The sequence below is a fragment of the Macadamia integrifolia genome, chromosome 13 (assembly GCF_013358625.1).
Source record: "Macadamia integrifolia cultivar HAES 741 chromosome 13, SCU_Mint_v3, whole genome shotgun sequence".
NCBI classification, from domain to species: Eukaryota; Viridiplantae; Streptophyta; class Magnoliopsida; order Proteales; family Proteaceae; genus Macadamia; species Macadamia integrifolia.
In genome coordinates, this window is record NC_056569.1 from 427,827 (window position 1) to 451,527 (window position 23,701).

The window sequence follows — 23,701 nt, forward strand, 5'->3', positions numbered from 1 at the left end:
TAATTTAAATAAGTCGGTTTATGATAAAACCGAATCATTCGCATTTAATTAGGTTCTTCCTGAATTTGTTGCATTTTTTAATTAGATTCAAAAAAAGCAAGGTGTTTTTCGATTTTTATTTATAAGTCGGATTCGATCATAATTTTTGGTATAATTTGGAAATATTTTGTTCGACCAAATAATTTGCGAATTATTCAATGAATTTAACAACTAGGAAAGCACTGAAGCTGACATCAGAGCCTGAGGTGAGACCGCGAGGCAGTAGAGCCGAAGCGGCTTTGCCGCTTTGACTTATGAGAACGAGAGTGAGTCGAGAACGAGAATGAGAGTGAGAGACTAAGAGTCGAGAGTACCTGACCTGAAGCTTTAAGCCGTTGCGGCTTTGCCGCTTTGAGTTGGAGTCTTGGAGATGGACTGATGGCTAATGGAGAGAATGCATATGATAGTCGAGATCTTTTAGGGTTTTTGCCTTTTTACTCAGTTGGAAATTGGAATGTTGGATTAGGTGTTAGGTTTATTTCATCATATGGTCCACAATAAATCCCTAAATAAAGCCTTTAGATTGGTATATATCATTCTTTAATATATATATATATATATATTAGTATTTAGTATCACATATTTCTACACTATTATTATGTAATACAAATTAATATATTTACTTAATATTATAATGGAAGAAACGGATACAAATATTCTTTACCATCGGATAGCTAAATGAATTGAATAATATTCGGTCGAAAACTAAAATTATCATATTCGTATCTGCTTAGTTTTTGGATGGATTCGGATAGTTATCGGATATGCATTTTCCAAATACGGATACCCCTAAACGAATACAAACTTGGATTGAATACGAATTTTTGACTATCCATTTACATCAACACTTTGGAAGTGAGTGGAGTAAAAAAGTTAACTACCATATCAGCAAACAACAATTATTGCATTAAATGACCTCGTATGATAAGTTTCTCATCTAATTTATCCAAACACTCATATTTTGTGGTAATTTGTGGCAAACAATTAAGTACTAATTATCCACCATTTTCTGCCTCTTCCACTTTTTTCCGTCAAACAAATAGGTCCTTATAGACTTTTAATAGTTGCAACTATGCTTTATGATGACAAAGATGGATCTGTAGATACCTAAAATGATGCAAATATAAATGGAAGTCACAAACAAACAATAACACAATGCAACCCAAAGATTATATGGATTGATAAAATTGTCTATGTCCATGATGCTATGATAATACTTCACTATCAATGGATAATAGAGTTATAATCGCTCATCCTTCCACCTCTCTTGTACGCTAATGCCTCCCTTTGTCTATCTCTCTCATCCCTTCTATGAAATGATATAATTGCTACCTATTGTGGGAAGAGAGAGATAGCAAAGAGACACTAACGTACACTATGCAGTCTGGTAGATAACTCAACACCCCCCCTTATGTATTGCTTGGTATAATCACGATTGGTTATGAACTAGATAGTAAGGCAACTTTTTTTTTGGGCAAAACTATTTGCTCAAATCTCCATACAGCAGAGGGATTTTAGGTGATAAAAAAAAAAAATCAATGTATCAAATAGTTGTATGGAGGTTCGAGTGGATAGCTTTGCCTGAAAGTAAAGTTGCCTAAGTATCAAGCTTATGGTTGGGTAGCCCAACCTTTTCTTATAATTAAGTTTTCTTATAGACACATCTAATGGCGTCAATTAATTTGTAACCTTATTTTTTTCCTTCTAGTGTATCATATTTTTTCAATAAGGGTAAATCATGTCATTTTACATTTATACTAGCAAAATATTCAAGACAATGATCATTTTTTTATAATGATATAATTGCAAGTCATTTTCAAATCATTTTGAAAACATTTGATTGAAAGAGCTTTCGGGATAAAATAAGGAGCAAACAAAAAAATGTGTCAAATTTTCTTAACACACCGATAGAGTTGCATTATATATAAGTTTATATTTATATTTATATTTTGCCCACCAAATTAGTTGACCTTTTCAACCTATTACAAAGCTGAGAGAGATATGTATTTGACTATTTCCAAGTATTTTTCAACTAATAAAAACTCCAATTCTTAGGTAAAAATAACAAACAATAGAAAAAAATAAAGAAAGAAAAATATAGAGGATAGGTTTTTATGGACATATATGGCTAACAGATCTTTTATCACGTGGCAAAGAAAAACCTTCTCCATAGAACTCATAGAAGTATGTCTTTTTGTCACAAAGGCAACTTAGGTATACCTATGCCAAGATACAATGGGTGTAAAAAGACCACGTTGTCCCAAGCTGAAGATGCTCACATACGCCCTCCCATTAGTCGTGGACACTAGTATATATATGCACTTTCGAGTAGCATTCTCTTGCCCAAAATAATAATAATAATAATACAAAAGGAACCCTGCTGGTAATGTGGCCCTTGCATCCAAACTCCAAACATAGGTTTGCATAAAAAGAAAAAAACATAAGGGGTGAAATGATGGACTCAAATCCTCTACGACTGGCAATGAGGATCTAAAAACTAGGAGGGCCCTGGCATGCACCGTAGCCGCCAGATGCTCACTACCACTCACTGTTTGCCACCATTGCACCGGTGTAGTGAGCATCAGGTGGCTGGGAGCTCCTTGGGGCATGTGCCCAGATGTTCTCAGTTGTCCAATGCTCACTACACCTCACTACTCATTGTAGAGGATGTGGACTCCTCCCCACATAAGATTTTTGTGCGTGAAATGACTGCCACCATACCTTTTTTTTTTTTAGTTGAATGATTGCCACCATACAAAATACAATAATTCTGCCCTGTTGATGCTCTATAATTGCGAAGAAGGGCCACGCTGCCATGCAGAGAACCCTCTCCCTGAAATAAAACACCGACTTGTGTCTCACAATTAACTCGTCACTTGGACCATTAACATTTGGATTTTATGAACTGAGTTGATCGCATGGCTAGGCAACAGGGCATGCGAAATTATAACCCTATCCCTAGGGAAATAAAAACTCTTCATATTGATGCCCCTTTGCGCACTCTCTTGTCCAATGAATAGATACTCTTGATAAATATTGTGACACCATTTTCTTTAACATTTCCACTTCTCTATATTTCCCTATAAATACTCTTCATAAATAATTGGACTGAGTTTCCTACCTCTTGGTTTTTTTTTTGCAGTAAAAGTTCTTTATTCTCCGTTGAATCAGACTCCTAGAGATATGGCAACTTCACACAATAGGGGGCCAACATATTTGACCATTGATTCCTTCCAATGGGTGAAGGAAAACTTTCAACTAAATAATCTGACACTCAATAAATATTGCATGGGATGGCGATAGCTGCCTGGTTCCTACACCAGCATGAAGGCTAACTGCCAATGAGAGTGTGCAAATGCATCCAATAGGGGTGGATTTTTATTTCAAGGGGGTGGGGTGGTCATTTTGCCTTTCCTGTGGTGGGTGCAGGCACCATTGTAGAATAAAAGCAAACAATTGTATATTTATTTGGTGTTTTCCATTGGACTTGACCAAATAAATGCATATGATTCCTAAAAATCATATGGGCAGCCACCCCCCAAGAAAATGCTAGTATTATAGGAACACCCCCTCTCTTTCACCAAATTAGACTCAGACCTCCTACCGTCAGTCACTGATAAATAAAAAGTTAAAATGACCTTTATACCCTATTCACTAAAACTCATGTTTTAATCCAAGTCCTCGTCATCCTCTCTCTCTCTCTCACTCAACTGGAATCAAAAGCTTTCACCATAAAACATATAAGTCCCATTCTCCATTAAAAACAACTCTTTGATAACACAACCTGCTCAGCTGATCCATTTTTAGACTATAAACCTTCTAGGAAGGTAGCAACCATGAAATTTCAACCAAATTAATTAGAACTTGCATTGGACACCCCATGGTCACACATTGTCCAAACTTCAAAAGCAAAGATGAAATCCAAAGAAACTTTCAAACACGTTCTGTTCCTTCCAAGCAAGTGCTACCAAGGGAACTCTAAACTACTCCTATCAATGTCTTCTCCTTTGTTTAGCTAACTTACTTCTTCTAACTTTCTTTTCAGGTTCCCGGATCAACTAATCTTCCAGTCTCCTTAATGATATCCACAAAGAATTTTACTGTTGTAATCACAAAGACAAAGTTTCCTAAGCAAGTGAGAAATCACTTTTCCATAGCAATTCCATAAGAAACCTTTAGCCATGTCAGAAAAGCACCTAATAATGGAATCGCCTTCTTCCGTAGGTCGATCCGCCACCTTCCATCTAATCCATGAAGTTTCCCTAATTGCACTCACCCTGCAAGAAACTTGAAAATTGTCTCACACTAACACAGTAATACCTGCAAGAGTACGCATGGCCAGAAATGCTATTTCCTGTAGAAACAGTACCATCACATTTTAATCAGAACTGGTCCAGAGACCGGAAGCATTGGAGAGGCCGAGAAAATGAGGGGTGTAGGTGGTGTGGAGGTGGCGGATCTTGTTGGGGATGACGGAGAGTACGCCTAGAAGGCAACGAACGTGGGCTGCCTGAGAGGATGGAGAAGCCGGTGGCAACATGGAGGTAGGTGTAGATGATTTGGGGTGGGACTTATCACATGGGCATTTTAGGTACTTTAGTAAGGGCATTTTGGTATTTAAAATAAAATATAGTAGCTGGCATCAACATATAAGGTTTATTCCTTTACAATGACTTTTTTTTTTTTGAGAGATTACACAGTTCTAGATAACGGCTACACAATGCAAACATAATTCTTTGGCTGCCTTCATTTTCCATATGGCAACTCAATTGGTGCTTAAAATAATGGAACATGTATATGGGAAGTGGATTTTTGTCCAAGAAAAGTAGCCTATGCCAACATTGCTTGTGTCTATCTCTCCTCCCCAAAATAAGCAGCAGAGATGTCTTTTCACATGAGAAGAGAAATGGACACATGGGAGAGCTGGCACAAGCTACACTCCCCGACAAACTTTTTTTTACTTGTGTAAAGAAAAAGAAAGCTGCTTGGTCACGTAACTCTTATGCTCGGACACATAAGCACGTGAAATTACCACCCCGCCTCCCTTTGAAATAAAAAAAATCCCATCTGTGTATCCTGTGCTCGTGCAAGGCTATTTGACTAGGCAGCAATCTCTTGCCCATATATATTTTTGCTTCAAAGGAAGAACGCTACATGATTGTGCGCCACCTACACCAATGCAAGGCCAACGATGGGGCATGCATCAATGCATGACACCAACAAGGGATGGATATTTTGTATTTCATAGGGGTAAGGCCATCATTTTCTCCCCCCTTTGAGTCTATGTGCAAGGGCCATGAGATCAGATAGCACTCTTTTGGCTCTCTTTGATTGCAATGGGAATTTCAAGGGAAGTGAAGTGAAATTTTCATACTTTAAAAATGAATGTTTATAATCATTACCCCATATGAATATATAAACTATTTAATTTTTTTAATCATATTTAGTAATGATATATTTTACATATTATAGAAAAGGGATTTAGATGCAAAGTAAAGTGAAATTTTATGACCAAAATACCAATATGAAATGATTGGAAGTTAATGTTAAAGTCAGATGGGTAATCATTACATATATTTCCTTTTAAGTATAAAAATTTCACTTCCATTCCCTTTAATTTCCCTTACAACCAAACACAGCCTATGGGAAAGGTTGCGGTATACCTAGATCTGTCTATATCTCTCCTCGCCTTGGAAAAGTCCCCTATGCCCCTTCTATACTAGGCCTCCCATTGGTTGAGCCACTAGGGCATACCTAACCTCCCATATATCGTTTTATATTGATTGTTTCAGTGCTATAGGAATAGGCTCAACCATGGATCTGTGACTAATCCTCTTACAAGCCATTGAATCAAATCCTTCAAGGTACATCATAGTCCAAACAAACATTATCATGTTGAACATATATCTGAGTCATCATGAAAAGCAGCAGCAATAGTTTACGCGCACACACCCAAGAAAAAGCAGAATAAAAGATTAGAGTAGCGTAACTGCAATCAAGCACGAAGACAATATGGTTAAAACACAACGCAATTACTCGATACAAACTCAAAACCTTGCAGTGCAAGAGGAAAGATATTCAAGTAAGATCATCCTCTTCCAGTTCCTTGGCCTTCACTGCTTGCTTCACTCTCAAAAGAAGAGTAGTTTTCCAAGCATCCTAGACAGGAACAGATGCAAGAACAGAATTATTCAGAAGATATAAAGAGCATAAACATATATACAACACAAAATTAATCATAGTTCATGTTCCTGCCTGATGGTAAAAGGCAGAGGGAGATAGACGCGGGGGTCAACAGAAGGAGCAATTAAAAGTTAAAGAGAAGTGAAGAAAAACATGTAACATATATTTCACCATCTTCATATCAGAATATCAGATCACATAGAGTATGGCCCCTCAGTATTCATGGCTGATGACTCTGATTGAGTGTGTAGAAAGAAGTAAAGAACAGTCTCCAAAAGTCTATCGAAAAAGGGTAACTGAATAACCCATTGATTTTAAGGCTTCTAGAGCAAACAAAAAGAAAACAAGCTAGCATGTCGCCTCAACTACTCACTGAAACAGTGGTCATAGTTAAAATTTTCTGCTTCTTGTTATGTGTTGATATATAATGTGGGGCCCCTACTTAACAGCTTGAACTCTTAGGATAAACAGTTGTAACATGGTATGAGAGCCAGGAGGCTGGGTGTTCAATCCCACTGCAGGAGGATTGTGATATGTGGTGTTGTGCCCCCATGAGAGGCTTTTAGATTTTCAGCCTTGGAACAGCTAACCATTTTTAGAAGACCTTCTTGCATAGCATTCTCAACTGTCTGGACATCTTGCGTGTACATGTGGTGAGCACTTCTATTTGGCGATGCTCATAATACATAAAATAGGGTGGATATGGATTCATATGCGGCTGTGCCCATGTCTAACAAGTGAGACCCTTGTCCATGTCCAGAGATGTCTAACATGAGAGTGATGAGAGTACACACATTTGAGTTCACGTAAGGCGAAAACGTCATCCCAACCAGCAACCACCGCATATACATACAAGAAAGAGTTCATTCTATCACAAATATTTCAGGTTTTCTTATAGACAAAACCTGATTCTAGGCTTCTACACCCAGGTGAAAGTCTTGATTCTCTAGTTTCTATGAGATTCTCAAGTTACTGAATGATGACAAAAGAGCTTATATTCCTTGGTTTTCAAGTGTTAATTTTTCCAATCTGATTATTTATCTAGACACAAGTTCTGTTGGTTAATGCTCAATTGATTAGCTATCTAAGGGTATTCTAATTAGTTGACATTAGCTGACGAGCATGAGCACAGATATCTTTCAGCCTGCAGGTGCTTAATTGGTTTCATGTAATCTAAATCTCATTCCTCAAACCCTGAAACTGAAGAATCCTAAATTACTCTTCATTGTAGACCAGCAGTGTTATGAAAACCTAAATTAAGACATTAATTATTAACTCAACCAAAATATGTATCCTGTACCACATCCAAAAAATGAAAGACTTTAGAAACTCCACAGGGGAAAAAAAACTGAAACGATATCTGTAAAAATTAACTATTTTGCATTGTTAGGCTTATCCACAAAATTGAATTTATAATCCTACATCAGGAACAATCAATATGCCAAACTGGGCCCATTTAACTGCAAATATTCACCAGAACTCAGACTAGGATCTTTTTTCCCCCTTTTAACCACAAGGTAGAAAAAGTTACTAAACAAACTGAAATTGCAGGAGATTTAGAGATATACCAGTGGTGTCATGCTATCAAATTCCTTAATCACATCAGTGAATCTGGCTACATCTTCTTCATCAATTGCAGCAGCAAGATCCTGCCATAAAAGCATAAATTGCAGAGTGTAACTATTGTCCTGAGACCATGAGAAAATAGGGAATTTAACATAGTCAAGCAATCACATGATTAAACTCAAGAGGAGTTTGTCATAGTCAACAAGACAGTGCAGTTTCATTGCTTGAAAGCAATTATAATGCAAGAAAAAGAGATGGAGGAGGAAGAATTGAAGTACACAATGGATATTGTCTCACTAATTATTGAATGACTAATTCCAAATCATTCAACCATAAGTAACTTCATAAACTTGAAGCATATCTAAAACATAGTGTAAGTTACATAGGTTCTTTCTTCTTTTTCTTTTTAATTATATATATTTTTTATCTTAATATATTTCTAATGTTTAAAAAATAACTGTAGGCATATGAAAGCCAAGTCAGGTTATACAGCCAAAACTTACAGCTAATAACTTGTATTCCCGTGTTCCTGGAAAAGTAGGGTCCAATTCCTGCACAAGCAATCACAACATTCAGATTCACTGTGGCTCATAAAGCATAAGGTTCAACAGGTCAAATTAGAGATGAACTTAGACCTGATATCGTTCCAATGCATTGTTTATGGCAACAAGATCACCTTTACAGAGTTGGCAAATGCCAGCATTGAGGAGATACCCCTTAACACTGTACTTCAAAAGATTGTTGTTCAATGACTGGCGTGCTATATCTTCATAAATCACTATTGCCTTCTGATATCTATGAAAAGTACAAGCATATTAATCTATTTGATTACAATTCTAAGAACAAATAAGCAGAAGATGACGAGTGACGAGAGGGAAAAAAAAATCTACAAGAAATAGTACTTTATTTTTGGGATTAGTGAGTTTAAACAAAGTTACTGGTAGCCAGAAACATGAAATATATTATCAGAAAGTGAAGTAAAGAGAACAAAAGAGAAGTAGATTGGTGAAAACAGAAAGAAAGGAAAAATGAATGGCGAGCATCAGTTTGACAGAAGGCATACCATAATATGGTGTACAGTACACACGATCACACAGAACTACCAAAGGGGGAGTTCTGGTAGGAAGTTTCTATTTGTAAATTTTTCTACTTAAACTATGGTTATTGTTCTCAGTTCAATTCTTTTACACTAGTTTCTTGAAAGCCAGATTGATCTTAAAATTTGGTGGTTTTCAGGCACTTCTTATTTGTCAGATTATTATTTTCTGACAACCGCGAAACTATTTTAAAACTGGTTTACTGCTTAGGGCATTAAAGTTATTCGACACATTATACATAACGACCATAATAATTAGACAAGCTGTAGAAATATTCTGTATCTATCCAATAATAGAAGGCAAAAATTTCCGTCAACGGCAGCTTATGCATGGAAAGGGTGGAAGGATCCACCTTGTTCAGGCATGTGGAAGAGTGATGAGGACACTATGACTGTTGGATGTATGGGGGATGGTGTGGATTGGCCACATGTCAAACAATCATATACCATCCTATATAGGAATGCACTCCCATGTGTGTCCATGCACCAGTGCACCTTTCTGGTAGTGTGGACTTTTTCCAAGGTTTGCTTTCCATACGGTCAACTCCGGCGGGGCTGAAATTTGGACGTCAGGAGCGGAACTTAGGGTCTACGCATTGATATTTCAGCCCCATCTAAGCTTCCACATGACAGAACCAGGTGCCCTCCACCAATTCCATGCGTAGACCGCTGTCCACAAAAAACACTTCCATAATAAATTAATTTCAAACTAGGAAGAAATGTCAAAACAATCCTGCCAAGATGCTCTCTAGACCTAGTTGTGCCACGTCATAGGATGATATGGCAATTCTAACCATTGAATAAAAGAATAGGTAAAGAATAGTCCATATTGGCCACATGTCAACTTTCAGACCCAAAATCAATCATACACCCCTCTCCCCAATCAGCATGCATCCTTGCATTGGATGCAGCCTCTAGCTATCCCTCGATTTCAAAGTTTCATTTTCCACGTGGCCAATTCTGATTTCTGACTAGGGTGAAACTTGACTTGTGAACATGGGATCTTGGAGTCTTCCAACCCCAAATATAATAGTTAACCTTTGTATAAAATGTCACACATGCAACAAAAGTTTGGGCCTGACCTAGAGGCAGTTATTCTAATATGTACGGTACTGGATCAGAGTCTCCACCAATGCCCAATCCCTTTAGATTTGTTTTAAATATTACACATAATAATCCGATCAGGCAGTCCAGTCTTCTACTTTGAATGTCCAAATGATCCCTCCATTTGAATCCGTCAGTTCATTGACCATTCAACAGTTTTCAAAGGACATCCAGTCCTTGGGGATGGTAAGAATAACAGACTGCTGTGCCAAGTGTTCGGTGGTTCAAACGGTCAGAATGCCCAGTTCCATGGTATGAGAAAATAGCTAATATGATGAACCAACATGGTATACTCTCTTGAAAAGATATATTGATATCTTTCAATAAAGATATATTGAAACTCCCTTTATCAGGCATAGGAAAAGGCTCATTAAAAAATGGAAAAGAAATCCATATTTTCACACGGCAACAAGCTCAACAACAAACAAGACAATATTAAAGACCTAATTTGTAACTAGAAGAGGGTGACTTACTGTTCCATCTGCGCAGCAAATTGTGCAATTTTCTGTTTGCACTGGTTGGCAGCTGTTGTTGATTCTTCACTTTCAAACAGATCAGCAGCTTGCTCATAGAAAACAATAGCCTGCTCAAAGTCCTGCTCTTGCTCATAGAGCTCTCCAATCTCCTGCACATGAGAATGTAAGGCCAAGACATCAGCTGGCTTTGGAATTGATTCAACTGCATCCCCTTTTATTCCCCTTTAAACTGGCACAAAAAAGATTGCATCCCAACAGTACAGGGATATGTAGGGCTTTTTCATCAGCTATTATATGATAGAAAAAAGATATAATAGTACCAAATTATCCATGCACTTAGTTGCCAATGGTGGATTCCCAGTTTCAATTTCATTCTAACCAAGGGGCAATTAAGGGATAAATGCAGTTCCAAAAGCATTTCTCTAAAGGTACAATTTCATCAGAGAGCAGGGATTTTTTTTTTTAATGAATTTATTGAAAATAGTAAAATATTTTTAATTAAAGAATGACTTATTAGAAGTAAAGATGGGTTCTGAACCCCAGGTCCATAACAAAAAAATCCATTATCAAACTAACATAGATTACTGCCAGTAAATGGGTAGAAAATTACCTTGCAATGTCTAGCAGCAATGTTAAACCTGCCAATTTCCTTGAAAAGATTGACAGCCTTAGTCAGGCATGAAATAGCCTCTGCAAAACAGCGAATATAAGAAAGTAGCAAGAATTAGAAGACCTTCTGGCTGAAATAAATTAAAGCTAGCTTGTGTGATGTAAATGACAAAGATAGAGGTGGAAATTTTGTATTTTTGGGTCCAAAAAAAAAAAAAACTCTTTCCTCGAGGAGAATTAAAGATTTCATCAGAAACAAAAGGAAAAAGGAACAGAATCAAAGATTTCATCGGAAACAAAAGGAAAAAAGGGGCAAACAGCAAAAGAAAAAGACAAACAGACAGAGCAGATTAGTTAATGAGGTGCACCCTTTCATGCAGTTCAGGTTCAAGATTCAGGATATAAATGGGGTCACTCACTCTAAGTCATGAGTCAATATCATGTGCATCTGAAGAAATCATGGATATCATCTCATTACGAAGATAAGAACGTAGCCAAACAACTTGAAGATGACAAAGATCAAACAGTTACAAGGAGTTGAATATAAGAATTGTACCAAAACTTGAAGATGACAAAGAACATACAGTTACAAGGAGTTGAATCAAGGCCAACTCTACAGCAAAGTATAAGAACAATCAACTACAGAAACTACAAGAAATCTATAGGTTAAGAGCATTGAAGACTTCTCCCTTTCTTCTTTCTAGTATATTGTTTATAATGTATTAAAGAAAATCATTATGTAATCCTAACCTGTTAATGAGGCCTCTTTAGATACCACCTAGAGCTAATGTCATAAAGCTTAATATTGATGGCAGCTCCTTGGATAACCTGTGTCCAGACTGGCTAGGGGGGACGCTTTTTGGGGCCATTAAGGGAACACTATCAAAAAAAATTCAGGTCATATTTGAGAAACATATTCAACACCATTAAGGGAACATAATCATAAAAAAATTCAGGTCATACTTGAGTAACAGATTCAACACCACAGAATTAATCTCTCTCTCTCTCTCTCATCCTCAGATTAGGTTATATTCTTTTGATGAAATAGTTTTTTATGTCAAATGACTTTTTCATCCTTCAAACTAACCTTGGCACAAAGCTAAGGTGACTAATCTTATGGGAAGAGATAATATATTTAAGCTAAAACATAAGAAAATACAAAAAAAATAAAAAATAAAAAATCAATGAGTAAAAAAATAATAATATAAATAAAACTTGCATAGCTTAAGACATTATATTTATGTGTCAAGAGCAAAATAACCTTTCGGAGAGGTTTTATTGTAACATTTTGCAGCATCGACATAGCTTGAAGCAGCTTCATGCTTGCTTTCCGACTGAAAAGTGGATTATTAATAGAGTCAAAAAGAGCATCAATAATAATTTAAGTGTTTTAAGCAACAAATATGTGCATCAATACCTTCAAATGACAATCAGCTACTTTGATGTAGGCAGATCCACCTTTATCCCCTGAAAACCCAATTTATCAGAGGTATTAGCAAGCACATAATATGAACTTGTTGCATCTGCAATAAAAATTCAATAGAACTTTTAACAGTTATCTAATTCAACTCATTTAATTTTAGAAGAAATAAACTGATTGTTGGATATTTCAAATCAGTGTTAATAAAATGCCTTGGCAACCCTAGGCAACAGACCATCTCATCACATAGGCACTGCCTGGAAATCTAGGCTTGCATCTAGCTCAACCTCACCTAAGCAGTGCATACCTGCCATGTACCACCCTATTTGCCTAGGCGACACCTGGGTGTTACCTTGACAAAACTGCTTCAAGCATAATAAAAGAAAGGTGAAAACCATAGTTGTCACGGCGTCATGGCGACCCAAGGCGGTGGAGGGGTGGCTAATCGATTTGGTGGTGAATCGCCTGCTATAGTGTTGCCATGGCGATCAAATCGCCCATATGTTATTTTTTATTTTCCCTATATTCTAAAGTTATTGTGTATGTTATAATATATACCCTATGACATAAAAAACCAATCAACATTAAGCAACATCAAGTCATAAAAATCAACATAGTCACACTCACATCAAGTCATAAAAAATCAACATGACTAATTGACATTTAGAGAAATGCTCTTCTTCTATGATAAGTTTTATTGGTCAAATGATTTTATTTTTAGATGAGACTTTTTGAATTAGGTATAACACAAAACTAGCTTTCCAATCCAATAAGAGATTATTTCAATTTGAGATGTTATGACAAAGTTATGTTCCGGACCTTCCGGTCAAACTTATTTTAAAGTTTGCGAATGTTGTTATATCGCCTGAATAGAAAAAATTTTATTGACATCAACAAAAGATTATTTTACTAGACTTTTGATTTTTAACAACGTTCTACTATTTATCAAACTTTCAGAATTGAGAAAAACCTTAGCATTCAAAAGTTGAAAATCGCCAAAAATCCAATTTTTGTTCTTGGACCAGGGGGTTGACTTTTTATCCTTTTGGAATTTGGTTTTTAAACTATTTTTATTGGATTCAACTAGGGGGTATTTGCTTATTTATGAATAATATCTTAAGTAAATATTAAAAGGTATTTGGCATAAATAAGGGCAAAAAATATAAGGCAACATGTAGTGCAACTAGGCGACAGTCGCCTAGGCTCCAGGAAAACTGCCTAGATGCCAAGGCAACGCCTTGACAACTATGGTGAGAACATTTTCAAAACTTTCACATCATTAGCAAACTGAGAATTGAGACTCAAATCATCAATTAAATAAAAGGGAAATAAAGAGAAAATAAAAAAGATCATACTGTTCATATGATGTTGAGCAAGTAAAATAGAAAGTAGTTGGATGAAGATTATCATAAAATTTGGAGGAAGACTCTGTCTTCCAGCACTATGGGTGTTGATTTTATTATTATTTTTAATTTCTCTTATTTTTGGTGGGAAGATAGATTAGGTGTTTGGGGCTTGATAATTATGCAATGAGACAGATGTCAGTCTAGTAAATATTTAGTGTTATTTTGGGTCGTCAATTCTAGCATCACTATTAGTTGAAACTTTAACCCGCAATTCTTCTATTTTAAGAAGTCTACTCTGGGTTTTGCTTTAAATTTTCATTTTCTCTTGACGCCATATTTTTTTTAGGCATCAAAACTTATACATTTTGTATGGTTTTAGTGTCATTAGACTTTTCCAATGATCCTACTACACCAAAATCTCACAAATCCAAGTTGAATTATAATGAGAAGACATTGATTCATGACAGTATTCCGTTTTTATAATTTCCAAGACCAAAATTAAATCTTATTTCCTTATTTGGCAAGTAAAAGGGGTTGGGTGCCTATGCCTTTCTATACAACTATGCAAATCCTTTCCTGAGGCAGCGTTCTGTTCTTTTGAAGGCAAAAGAAGCTTCAATAATATTAAGATGATGTTTACATCCAAAGAGACAAGGCAAAGCAGAGAGAAGTAAGAAATGGAAAAGCCAAAAAAAAAAGAGTAGCATATCAACCCAACCAACCACCACTCGACCATTTGCTTGTCCAACTTGTCAATATTTTCTAGTTGTCCATTAATACAAATCAGCCAGTTCATCCATTCCTCATCATTTCCTAACAATGCTGATGGTAGTATTCGGTGCATCCATTCCTCATCATTTCCTAACAATGTTGATGGTAGTATTCGGTGGTAACTTTCAAGTTAAAAAAAAAAAAAAAAAAAAAAAAAGGAAAAAAAGGCATACTGCACAAGGCTCCCGCCACTGCAGGGTTTATAATGTATGCACCCTTACTCCTGACTCAAACTTCGCGATGGAGCAACCTTACCAGTGCACCAAGATCCACCCTCTTCGGTGGTAACTTAGTAACTTCTGAAAATTCTACATGTTCCCGTGAGTTCCACAAAGTCCCCGTTACATGTTTCGAATTTCAAGAGCTGACAATGAATCTGATTTAAATAGTTTAGACTTCAATGGATGAAGATAATTGTATCTAAATGAACAAAAAAATTAAAATCCTAATCATAAAATTAAACCCTACATGCATCTGCACCGAGTTTCTCATCGAATAGGGTCAACTTCTGAAAAGAGAATATTCTTTTAGATCGATCAGAGATTGTTCAACAAACATCTAATTAGGTAACCAATTCTAAGCTTCTGTGAAGAACATAATCAATACCAACTTACAACCCTGGACAACAATAATAGACAGATAGATGAGGAAAAAGTACGATGATTACGTGAAAGCACATCAAGAGTTCCGTGTTTATGAATCGCGGAAAAATATAACACGAACACAATGGATCAAAAGCTATTGAGATCAAGAATAGAGATATTACATGATTTAGCAAGTTTGTATGAAGAAGCAGCTTTCTCGTACAATTCTGCGGCGTCTTCGTATTTGGAACCACCGAAGAGGTTCCAGCCATGGAGTTTCTTCTCAGCTTTTTTCTCGAATTCTTCTCCTTTTGCAGCATCCGACATTTCCCGATTATTGCGAGCTCCAAAGCGTCGCAGTTAAGAAAAGAGGAGAGAGACTCGAGAGAGAGAAGGGTGCGGTGGAAGGAATAAAGGTGAAAGGATCCAGGGAAATGCGATTTCTTTAAGAAGAAAAATTATGTAAGAAAGAGTCTTCTATGATGAAGTGAAATGGACGCCTCAGTCATTTAAGGGGGAAAGCGAGTGGGGCAATTTTCTGAACCGGGAAGATTCGACGCCGGTTTGTTCCGTGCGGTCCGATCTTACTAGCTTTTTTAGTCCACCCTAGGCCTAAAGTGAGGTGTCAATTAGTTGGGCCAGGTCGATTTTGGTTGGGCCTAATCGGGCTTGCCACTTTAGGACCCAGCATCGTGATCTGCCTGTTTAAATAAATCAGGCCTCATTTGCGAGGTGTGGTCCTATTTATAAACAGTCAGTCGGGTATCGGTCCTTAATTAGCCATTTATCTCTAATTGGGCTTTAAACGTGTCGGGCTGAGTAATCAGGTTTTAAATACAAGGAGTTAGAAATCGGTTGGTCTCGATCGGGTTGCACCTTTGCACTAGGAATGACTAATTATAAATGGGTCAGGCTTGAGCGCAAGACATTCATTAATCAGGGTGGGGATGATTTCAGCTTTAAACTGTAGTGCTCAGTGCCGGGCTTGAAATTGACACCCCTGCCATAAACAATGACAAGTCTTCAGTACTGTGACACAGAAGATTGAGTCATATCTCTAGAATGAGAATGGAAAGACTAGTGAAGGAAGGGATTCTGGAAAACATAGACCTAAATGAATTGGGACTTGCATTGATTGCATTAAAGAGAAGATGACTACCTCTAGGACGAAGGAAGTTTTTCGCAGTGTTGGAGTATTAGATCTCATACATACGAACTATGTTCCCTTTTCCAACACCAACACTTAATGGACAATATTAGTTCATAATGTTCATTGATGATTAGTCTAGATATGAATACATTTTCTTGATCAGTGATAAATCCAGTGCACTTGACTCCTTCAAGATTTTCGAGGCAAAGGTGGAGGTTTTTCACTCTTAGAAAATTAGGGTTGTCAGGTCTGACAGGATTAGAGAGTATTATGGAAGAAGCAATGACATTGGATAGTTGCCTAAACCTTTTGCCTTGTTTTTGCAAGAAAATGGGATAGCACCATTGTATTCCATGCCTAAGACACCTTAGCAAAATGGAGTTGCAGAAAGAAAGAACAGGACCTTGAAGGACATGATCAGAACCATGATTAGTAATATTGATCTACCAAAGTCTTTACGGGGAGAGGCACTCAAAATTGCAATATATATTATCAATAGGGTACCTAGAAAGACAGTGACCAAGACCCCTTACGAACTCTAGATTGGTAGGAAGCCTAGGCTTAGAAATTTACGAGTCTGGGGTTGTCATGCTTAGGCCAAAATTTTCAATCCCGTTGATAAAGTTTGGGACCCTAAGACTGTGAGTTGTCGGTTTATTGGATATCCAAAGAGATCCAAGGGCTATAGATTCTACTGTAGAGTGGAGGAAGTAGGGTTGTGGAGACTACCAACGCAAGGTTTATTGAGAGAAATGAAGATCTAGCAGTACCACAACATCTAGTGTTTGATGATGAGTTTGTTGAAACCTCTGGCACTGTTCCTTCTATGCCCATCCCTCCACAGTTAGAAGATTTCATTCTCTTTTATGCCTAATGATGAGAATGTGTTCATGGAATCAGAGATGATGAATGATCTTGCACCCACATAGGTAATAACACCATTGCCAGCTGACATAGTTGGAGCACTGGAACCTTCAAAGAGATCCATCAGGAGACACAAGTCCACCATTCATCCAAATTATGTGACATATCTGAATGAGTGTGAGTATAACATTAATTAAGAGGAAGATCTTATCACTTTGCTACAGGCCATGAATCATTGCAGGTCAGACAAATGGGTGGATGCAATAAAAGAAGAATTGTGTCCATAAAAAATAATGGGGTTTAAGAGTTGGTAGAGATTCCATAGGGATGTAAGCCAGTTGTATCTAAGTGGGTATTTAAGACTAAGTTTGATTCTCAAGAAAGGGTTGAACACTACAAGGCTAGGTTGGTAGCAAAAGGCTTCACACAGAGAGAGAGTGTGGACTACAGAGAGACCTTCTCCCTAGTTTCTTCAAAGGATTCTTTAAGGATCATTATAGCTATTGTTGCCCATTTTGATATTGAGTTGCAGTAGATGGATGTGAAGACAACTTTTTTGAATGGAGACTTTGCAGAGCATGTTTACATGAGTCAATCATAGGGTTTTGAAGAGGTAGAAATAGAGCATCTAGTTTGCAAACTGAATAAGTCGCTTTGTAGTCTAAAATAAGCCTCTATGAAATGTACCTAAAGTTTGATAAGGTGGTGATATCCTTCGGATTTACAGAGAACCCATATATCAGTTCATCTATATTAAGGTTAATCGGAGTAGATTCATTTTCCTATTGCTATATGTTGATGATATTTTTTTAGCTTATAATGACATGCCTCTACTTCTTGAGACCAAACGGTTCTTGTCTAAGAACTTTGAGATGAAGGATATGAGTGTAGCTAGTTATGCTATTGGGATAGAGATCAATCGTGATAGAAGACGAAGACTTCTTGGAATGTCTCAGCGTGCCTATATTAATAGAATCCTAAAGAGGTTCAACATGTATCAATGCTCAAGTGGAGATACACCTATTAGCAAGAGAGACAAGTCAAACAAGTAGTAGTGCCCAAAGACTAACATAGTGAGGAGCTTGACGGAGGACAATCCCTATGCTTCAGTAGTAAGGAGTCTCATATATGCTAAGGTGTGCACTCCTCCCTACATTGCTTTTGCTATTAATGTGCTCGGGAGATTTCAGTCAGATGCTGGTATAACTCATTTGACAACAACCAAAAAGGTAATGATGTATCTGTTGAGGATAAGGAGCTTCAAGCTGGTCAACAGTGGTGGTGATAGACTTGAGGTGACAGGGTATTTTGAATCTGATTTTAGGGGTTATATGGATGATAAGAAGTCACCTCTGGTTACATTTTCTTGATAGGCAGTGGAACCATCTCGTGGAGAAGCGTTAAGCAGACCATTATGGCCTTTACACTATGTAGACAGAGTTTGTGGCACTCTATGAAGCAATCAAGTAGGCTGTATGGTTGAGGAATGGTATAACGCACTTGACAGTAGCCAAGAAGGTAATGGGGTATCTGTTGAGGATAAGGGACTTAAAGCTGGTCTACAGGGGTGGTGACAGACTTGAGGTAATAGGGTATTTTAACCCTGATTTTAGTGGTTGCATGGATAATAGGAAGTCACCTCTGCTTACATTTTCTTGATAGGCGGTGGAGCCATCTCGTGGAAGAGCATTAAGCAGACCATTATGTCCTCGTACACTATGTAGATAGAATTTTGTGGCACTCTATGAAGCAACCAAGCAGGCTATATGATTGAAGAACTTTTTTTTTCTGAGGTAAGGATTGTAGACTTTATTTCTCGACCCATGAGATTCTGGTGTGACAAAAACTTTGCAGTGTTCTTCTCCAAGAACAACAAGAAGTCTAGCAGTTCAAAGTACAACGACATCAAGTACTTGCTCGTTAGAGAGAAGGTTGGTAATGAGGAGATCGATGTTCAACATATTACTACTGAGAAGATGGTGACGGATTTGCTCACCAAAGCTTTGCTTGAGCCTTCAAGGCTCATATTTCTAGTATGGGTGTACTAGGATCTTTTGATATGCTTGTTTAGTGAGAGTCGTATTTTCTATTTGAGTGGAGCACATTTCTTTACTTATTTTCAGATTATGAGTATTTTAAAGCAGTGCCTTTCTTCTCTTTTTGTCATTGTGATGTTATGTGGTTATAAGTTATATGTTTGTGACCTGTTTATTTTGACATGTCATGGTAAAGAGTGGCATTTAGCTAAAGTTTGTGATTTATGACGGTATTTAGCCTAAATCCAAAGAAGTAGTGGTTTACCACAGGCAGTTTGCTATAGTAAAAGTATTAATTTTGGGTTAAGGTGATTTGCCAAGGTACCGGTTAATATCAAAGTTTCTACCTATAAGGTAATTCAAGGTAGGTTGAAATTTGATCAGGAAAATGACCTACAAAGAAACACATTAATATGATCACACATGTATAACACAATCTCCTTGTCTTTATCCCAGATGATTTGAATAATGAGTTTCTTGTGTTTGTGATAGTATGTAGATGCATTCCATATATTGAGGGGTGTATTATGCTATTATTCAACATGAGGAGCAAGTTATTTGAATCAACGTTTAAAGTGGGATTTTTAGGCATGGATATACATGGCGAAATTCCAAATGAAAAGATATTGTATTAATGTTGCCCAAAGTGGGAGAATATTGGCTTTTGGGCTATATTAATACAATTGCTCCATATGGGCCCATAGTGGTTCGGTCCACTTTGTTTTGGAATAGGGCCAACCCAACCCAACCATTGTGGTAGTGGTTATGGTAGGGTGGACTACTATAAGTAGTTACTCTTGGGTCCCTACAGTCACATCATGTGATTCAGAGAAGTTAGTCCATTGGACTCACCTTCAAGTGCAAGGAACCTTAGTTCGTGATAAAAGCTTATGGAGGCTTCCCAAACTACACACATGTATGGTTTTAATCCCAATCAACTGATATTTTTTGTCTGGACAACTATCTAATGTTTATATGTGTTTTAATCACTGTGAGGGGACGACCTTTCGGGTTAAACTCCCTAACAAGGAACCCAAGAGAAGAATGATCACCAACTCCAATCTTGCTCAATAGCAGAGTCAGTAGCAGCAAGATGCCCGAAAGTCGTGTTTAAACTCAAATGAATTGGTGAAACATGCAAAGAAGAAGAAAAATATAAGATGCGTGGAATTTCTCCATCAAACTGACAGTAATGTTGCTTGATACCAATTTGCATAGAGCTGGTGCTGGATTAATGGAGCCAATCGTGTAGAGGTGATCGACAAGTTACTCTCTCTCATTTTATGGGTTTTCCAGTTGAGTTGGATGCTAAATAGGGGTTTTCAAGAGATGGACACCTCCGATGCTCAATGTTGGATTTGAAGAGATATCTATGTGCGATGTTGGTTCATCATTACAACTTTGTTTCTTATAATTTTTTTTTCAAGGGTGGTTTCTATTGAATCCAACACTCATTGCTGGATTTGTAGGGATGGCCAGTGTCAATCATTGGTTTGTCACATTCTCTCTCTTTGGAGGATTGTTTTGGGTAGTTCTTATTGAATCCAATGCTCTCGATGCCGGATTTGCAGAGCCATGCTTGGTGTCGGTTCTTCAATTTTCTCTTTGCCTATTTTTTTTTTTTTTAAAACAAAGATGCATGCTCGAGGTTCTCAATTCCGGATTGTCAGAATCCAACACTCATCGGGGTTCTTCTCGTTGTGTGGCATATGCTTGATGCCTTTTTTCCATTAAATCTGTAGGACCCCTCTCTCATTTTTGTGTGAATCTCCCAAACTCTATCTCCCTCAATTTGTTTCATTATCCAACAAAATCCTTGTGAGACAGAGACGGAGAAAGATTTGCATATGCATAGAGACAGAACATGGTAGCTTTCCCAAGGGTAGGGGTAAAAATGCCAAAAATTATAGAAAAATGAAGGTGAGACAATGTTTTGGGTATTTTTGTAATACCCAAACTCAATTTGTGTGATTCCGTTAACACAAACATGATGTGAGTAATTTTGTAAATCGAAACCTAATTCTGGTTAATTTGATAATTTTCCCTACTTTAAATTTAATATAGGGGAATTACATAAACTAGCTAAATATAGTTAACATGTTAACGAAATTTTAGAATTAACGAATTTAAAGATGTGAAGACAAAAATTGTACAAACTTGCAAGGAAGGTTGAAACAAGTAGAAATACCTTTGAAACTTGGGTAAGATATATAGGTGAACAATGGAGACTACATAAAATCAGGTTGTGAATGCATATCTACAAAGAAACAAGTATTTTTTTTTTCTTTTGCTTTAGATCTTGTGAGTGGAAGGGATTTCTCTGATCTGGTTTAAATGGTAAAAGATGTAAACACACATTACATTGATGACAATGAGATGTGCAGGGCACCTAAAGTAGGGGTATTAGCTATGCCGATTTTTTGATAATGACTAACAGGCATAGACAATGGTGAAGTATACAAAATCGACATCAACCCCTGTTTTCTTCAGGGTGGCTTGCAAAATCCAAGTTGAAGTCGAAATTGTTGGGATTTGATGTGTCATATATTTTGCAGTGGTTCACATAATTATGATTGAGTTTGTATTTGTTTGGGTCAGCTCTTGACCATTAAATGTATAAGGATAAAAAATTGTAATAATGGTGGGGATAAGGGTTTTTAAGGTTTCCTATATATTATCTCTATGAGAAAAACCCTAGACTCAAGTAAAGAAAGAACACATTCTGAGGGGGAGAGTGCCATAGAGTATTTTTTTGGCTTAACAAATTTTTTTCTAATTTTCTCAAGTGGAAGTAGACATTTGTGTTGAACAACATTAAATCCTCATGTTTCTTGTGATTATTTGCTTAAATTCTTGCTCGTATATACGCATTTGCTCCCAATAGTTTCATCAATGGAAAAGGGACAGTGCTCAATGCAAATGCAACCCCACTTAATAACGCAACCTCTCGTTGGCTTCTTATTGCCTAATTTTACTAAGAGAAAGGAGGAAAACGACATTAAGGGGAGGGATAAGGGGGATACAAGAGGGAGGGGGAGAACACCACATGTGGGATTGATGATTGAAATCGAGACCTTAGGGGGGCTAAGCGGCTACCATGCTAAGCCATTCTAGCTGCACTAGGCAGTTGCCTCAAATGTTGGGTGACTTTTGGCGTAGATACCCTTAATGTCAAGAACCGAAATGTAATTTACTGTATTGAAAATTGAACATTTGTTTTATAGGTAGGCCCCAAGGAGTTTTGAACTTTTCAGTCATGACCTCTTAATTTTGAGGTGTTGGTCTTTGACAGCTCAACTACCCCGTTGGGGTTAAAATTGAACAATCTGGCGATAGCTCAAAATAAGAGAGAAAATATGCAATACAAGGTGCACCCCATAAACCCCAAATTTGATATATGATATATATGGTAGTACGGTACCATCTTCCCATTCAACAATTTGTCTTTGTTTAGTTGTAGTGCCATATAACGTGCTTAATTGGCTTTTAAGTACCGTAGTTCGTCCACACAAAAAACTTTCTTCGTGTTTATATTTTTTCTAAGTTTTGTTTGGGTGCAAGTAAAGGGAAGTAAAGAGATGAAAAGGAAAGTGAAATTACCTTTGAAAGAAAGAGGAAAAGTTTTATAATCATAATTCTGTAACCTACCTAAAACTTTTACCCTTTTTTTTTTTTTTTCAAAAAAAAAAAACAAAATCTTCTCATATTTGGTAAATGTATTTTTAATGTAAATTTTTTTTCCTATCTTTCAAATCAAAGGACTTTCATTGCAAAACAAAGTGAAATTTAATAATCAACTTTGATAAGACCGAGTTTTCCTTCAGCCACAATGAAGGGAAATCCCTTGATCATGACTTTTGGATGGGCAAAGGAAGGTATCATGCAATAGTGAATGGGTATGTTTGATCATTACTAAATGTGGGGTGGGGTGGGGTGGGGTGGAGGAAAATGTTTTAGAACACTAGAACGATTGCTGAATCCTTCCCACGTGATGGAGGAATACTTTCTCCAACTTTCCACCCGAATGGAGCCCTAATGAGGTAAATGAGAAATGGCAAAACTTTTTTTATTATAATACAAATCACAGATAGTTTTCGTTGTCATCCATGGATGGCCAAACAAAGTCAACAAACAGTCCAAAACAGAAACACCAACCTATCCCATCATTCCGTCCCCATACATCTATCCATTTATCCCATCCCTCCGTCTCCATGCATACATAATCACTGTTAAGCAGGCCACCTCCATGATATCATATTCAATCCCTTCCCCCTCCTTAATAAGAAAACAATTTTGAAGGGTAAAAGAAGAGAACTATTCTGGTAGAAATCCAAATTACCAAATTAACCTTCCTCTTTTCCTTCTTGCTCTACACAAATGTCCTCCTTAACAATGTCAGTTTGGGAACTACAGGCGGATGAGCTTCCTCATCCTTCCATACAAAAAGAACACAAAAA

At 37.1% G+C, this 23,701-nt stretch overlaps 1 protein-coding gene across 1 annotated transcript; it reads right to left on the bottom strand.

Moving 5' to 3' along the window:
• Nucleotides 1-5,911: 5,911 nt before the first annotated feature.
• On the bottom strand, nucleotides 5,912-15,672 carry LOC122060174 (alpha-soluble NSF attachment protein-like). Its single transcript, XM_042623370.1, has 9 exons — nucleotides 15,377-15,672; nucleotides 12,491-12,540; nucleotides 12,335-12,407; nucleotides 11,075-11,154; nucleotides 10,462-10,613; nucleotides 8,424-8,583; nucleotides 8,292-8,339; nucleotides 7,791-7,871; nucleotides 5,912-6,198 (listed from the first exon to the last, which is right to left on the bottom strand). Exons 1-9 carry the CDS (start codon nucleotides 15,519-15,521, stop codon nucleotides 6,118-6,120), a joined length of 870 nt encoding a protein of 289 aa, XP_042479304.1. The 5' UTR covers nucleotides 15,522-15,672; the 3' UTR covers nucleotides 5,912-6,117.
• Nucleotides 15,673-23,701: the final 8,029 nt, after the last annotated feature.

Coding starts and splice junctions, on each gene's coding strand:
- LOC122060174 (XM_042623370.1), bottom strand. CDS start 15,521: ATGTCGGATGCTGCAAAAGGAGAAGAATTCGAGAAAAAAGCTGAGAAG. Junction 12,408..12,490: donor TAGCTGATTGTCATTTGAAG/GTATTGATGCAC, acceptor TCCACTTTTCAG/TCGGAAAGCAAGCATGAAGC. Junction 8,584..10,461: donor TTTGCTGCGCAGATGGAACA/GTAAGTCACCCT, acceptor TACTTTTCATAG/ATATCAGAAGGCAATAGTGA.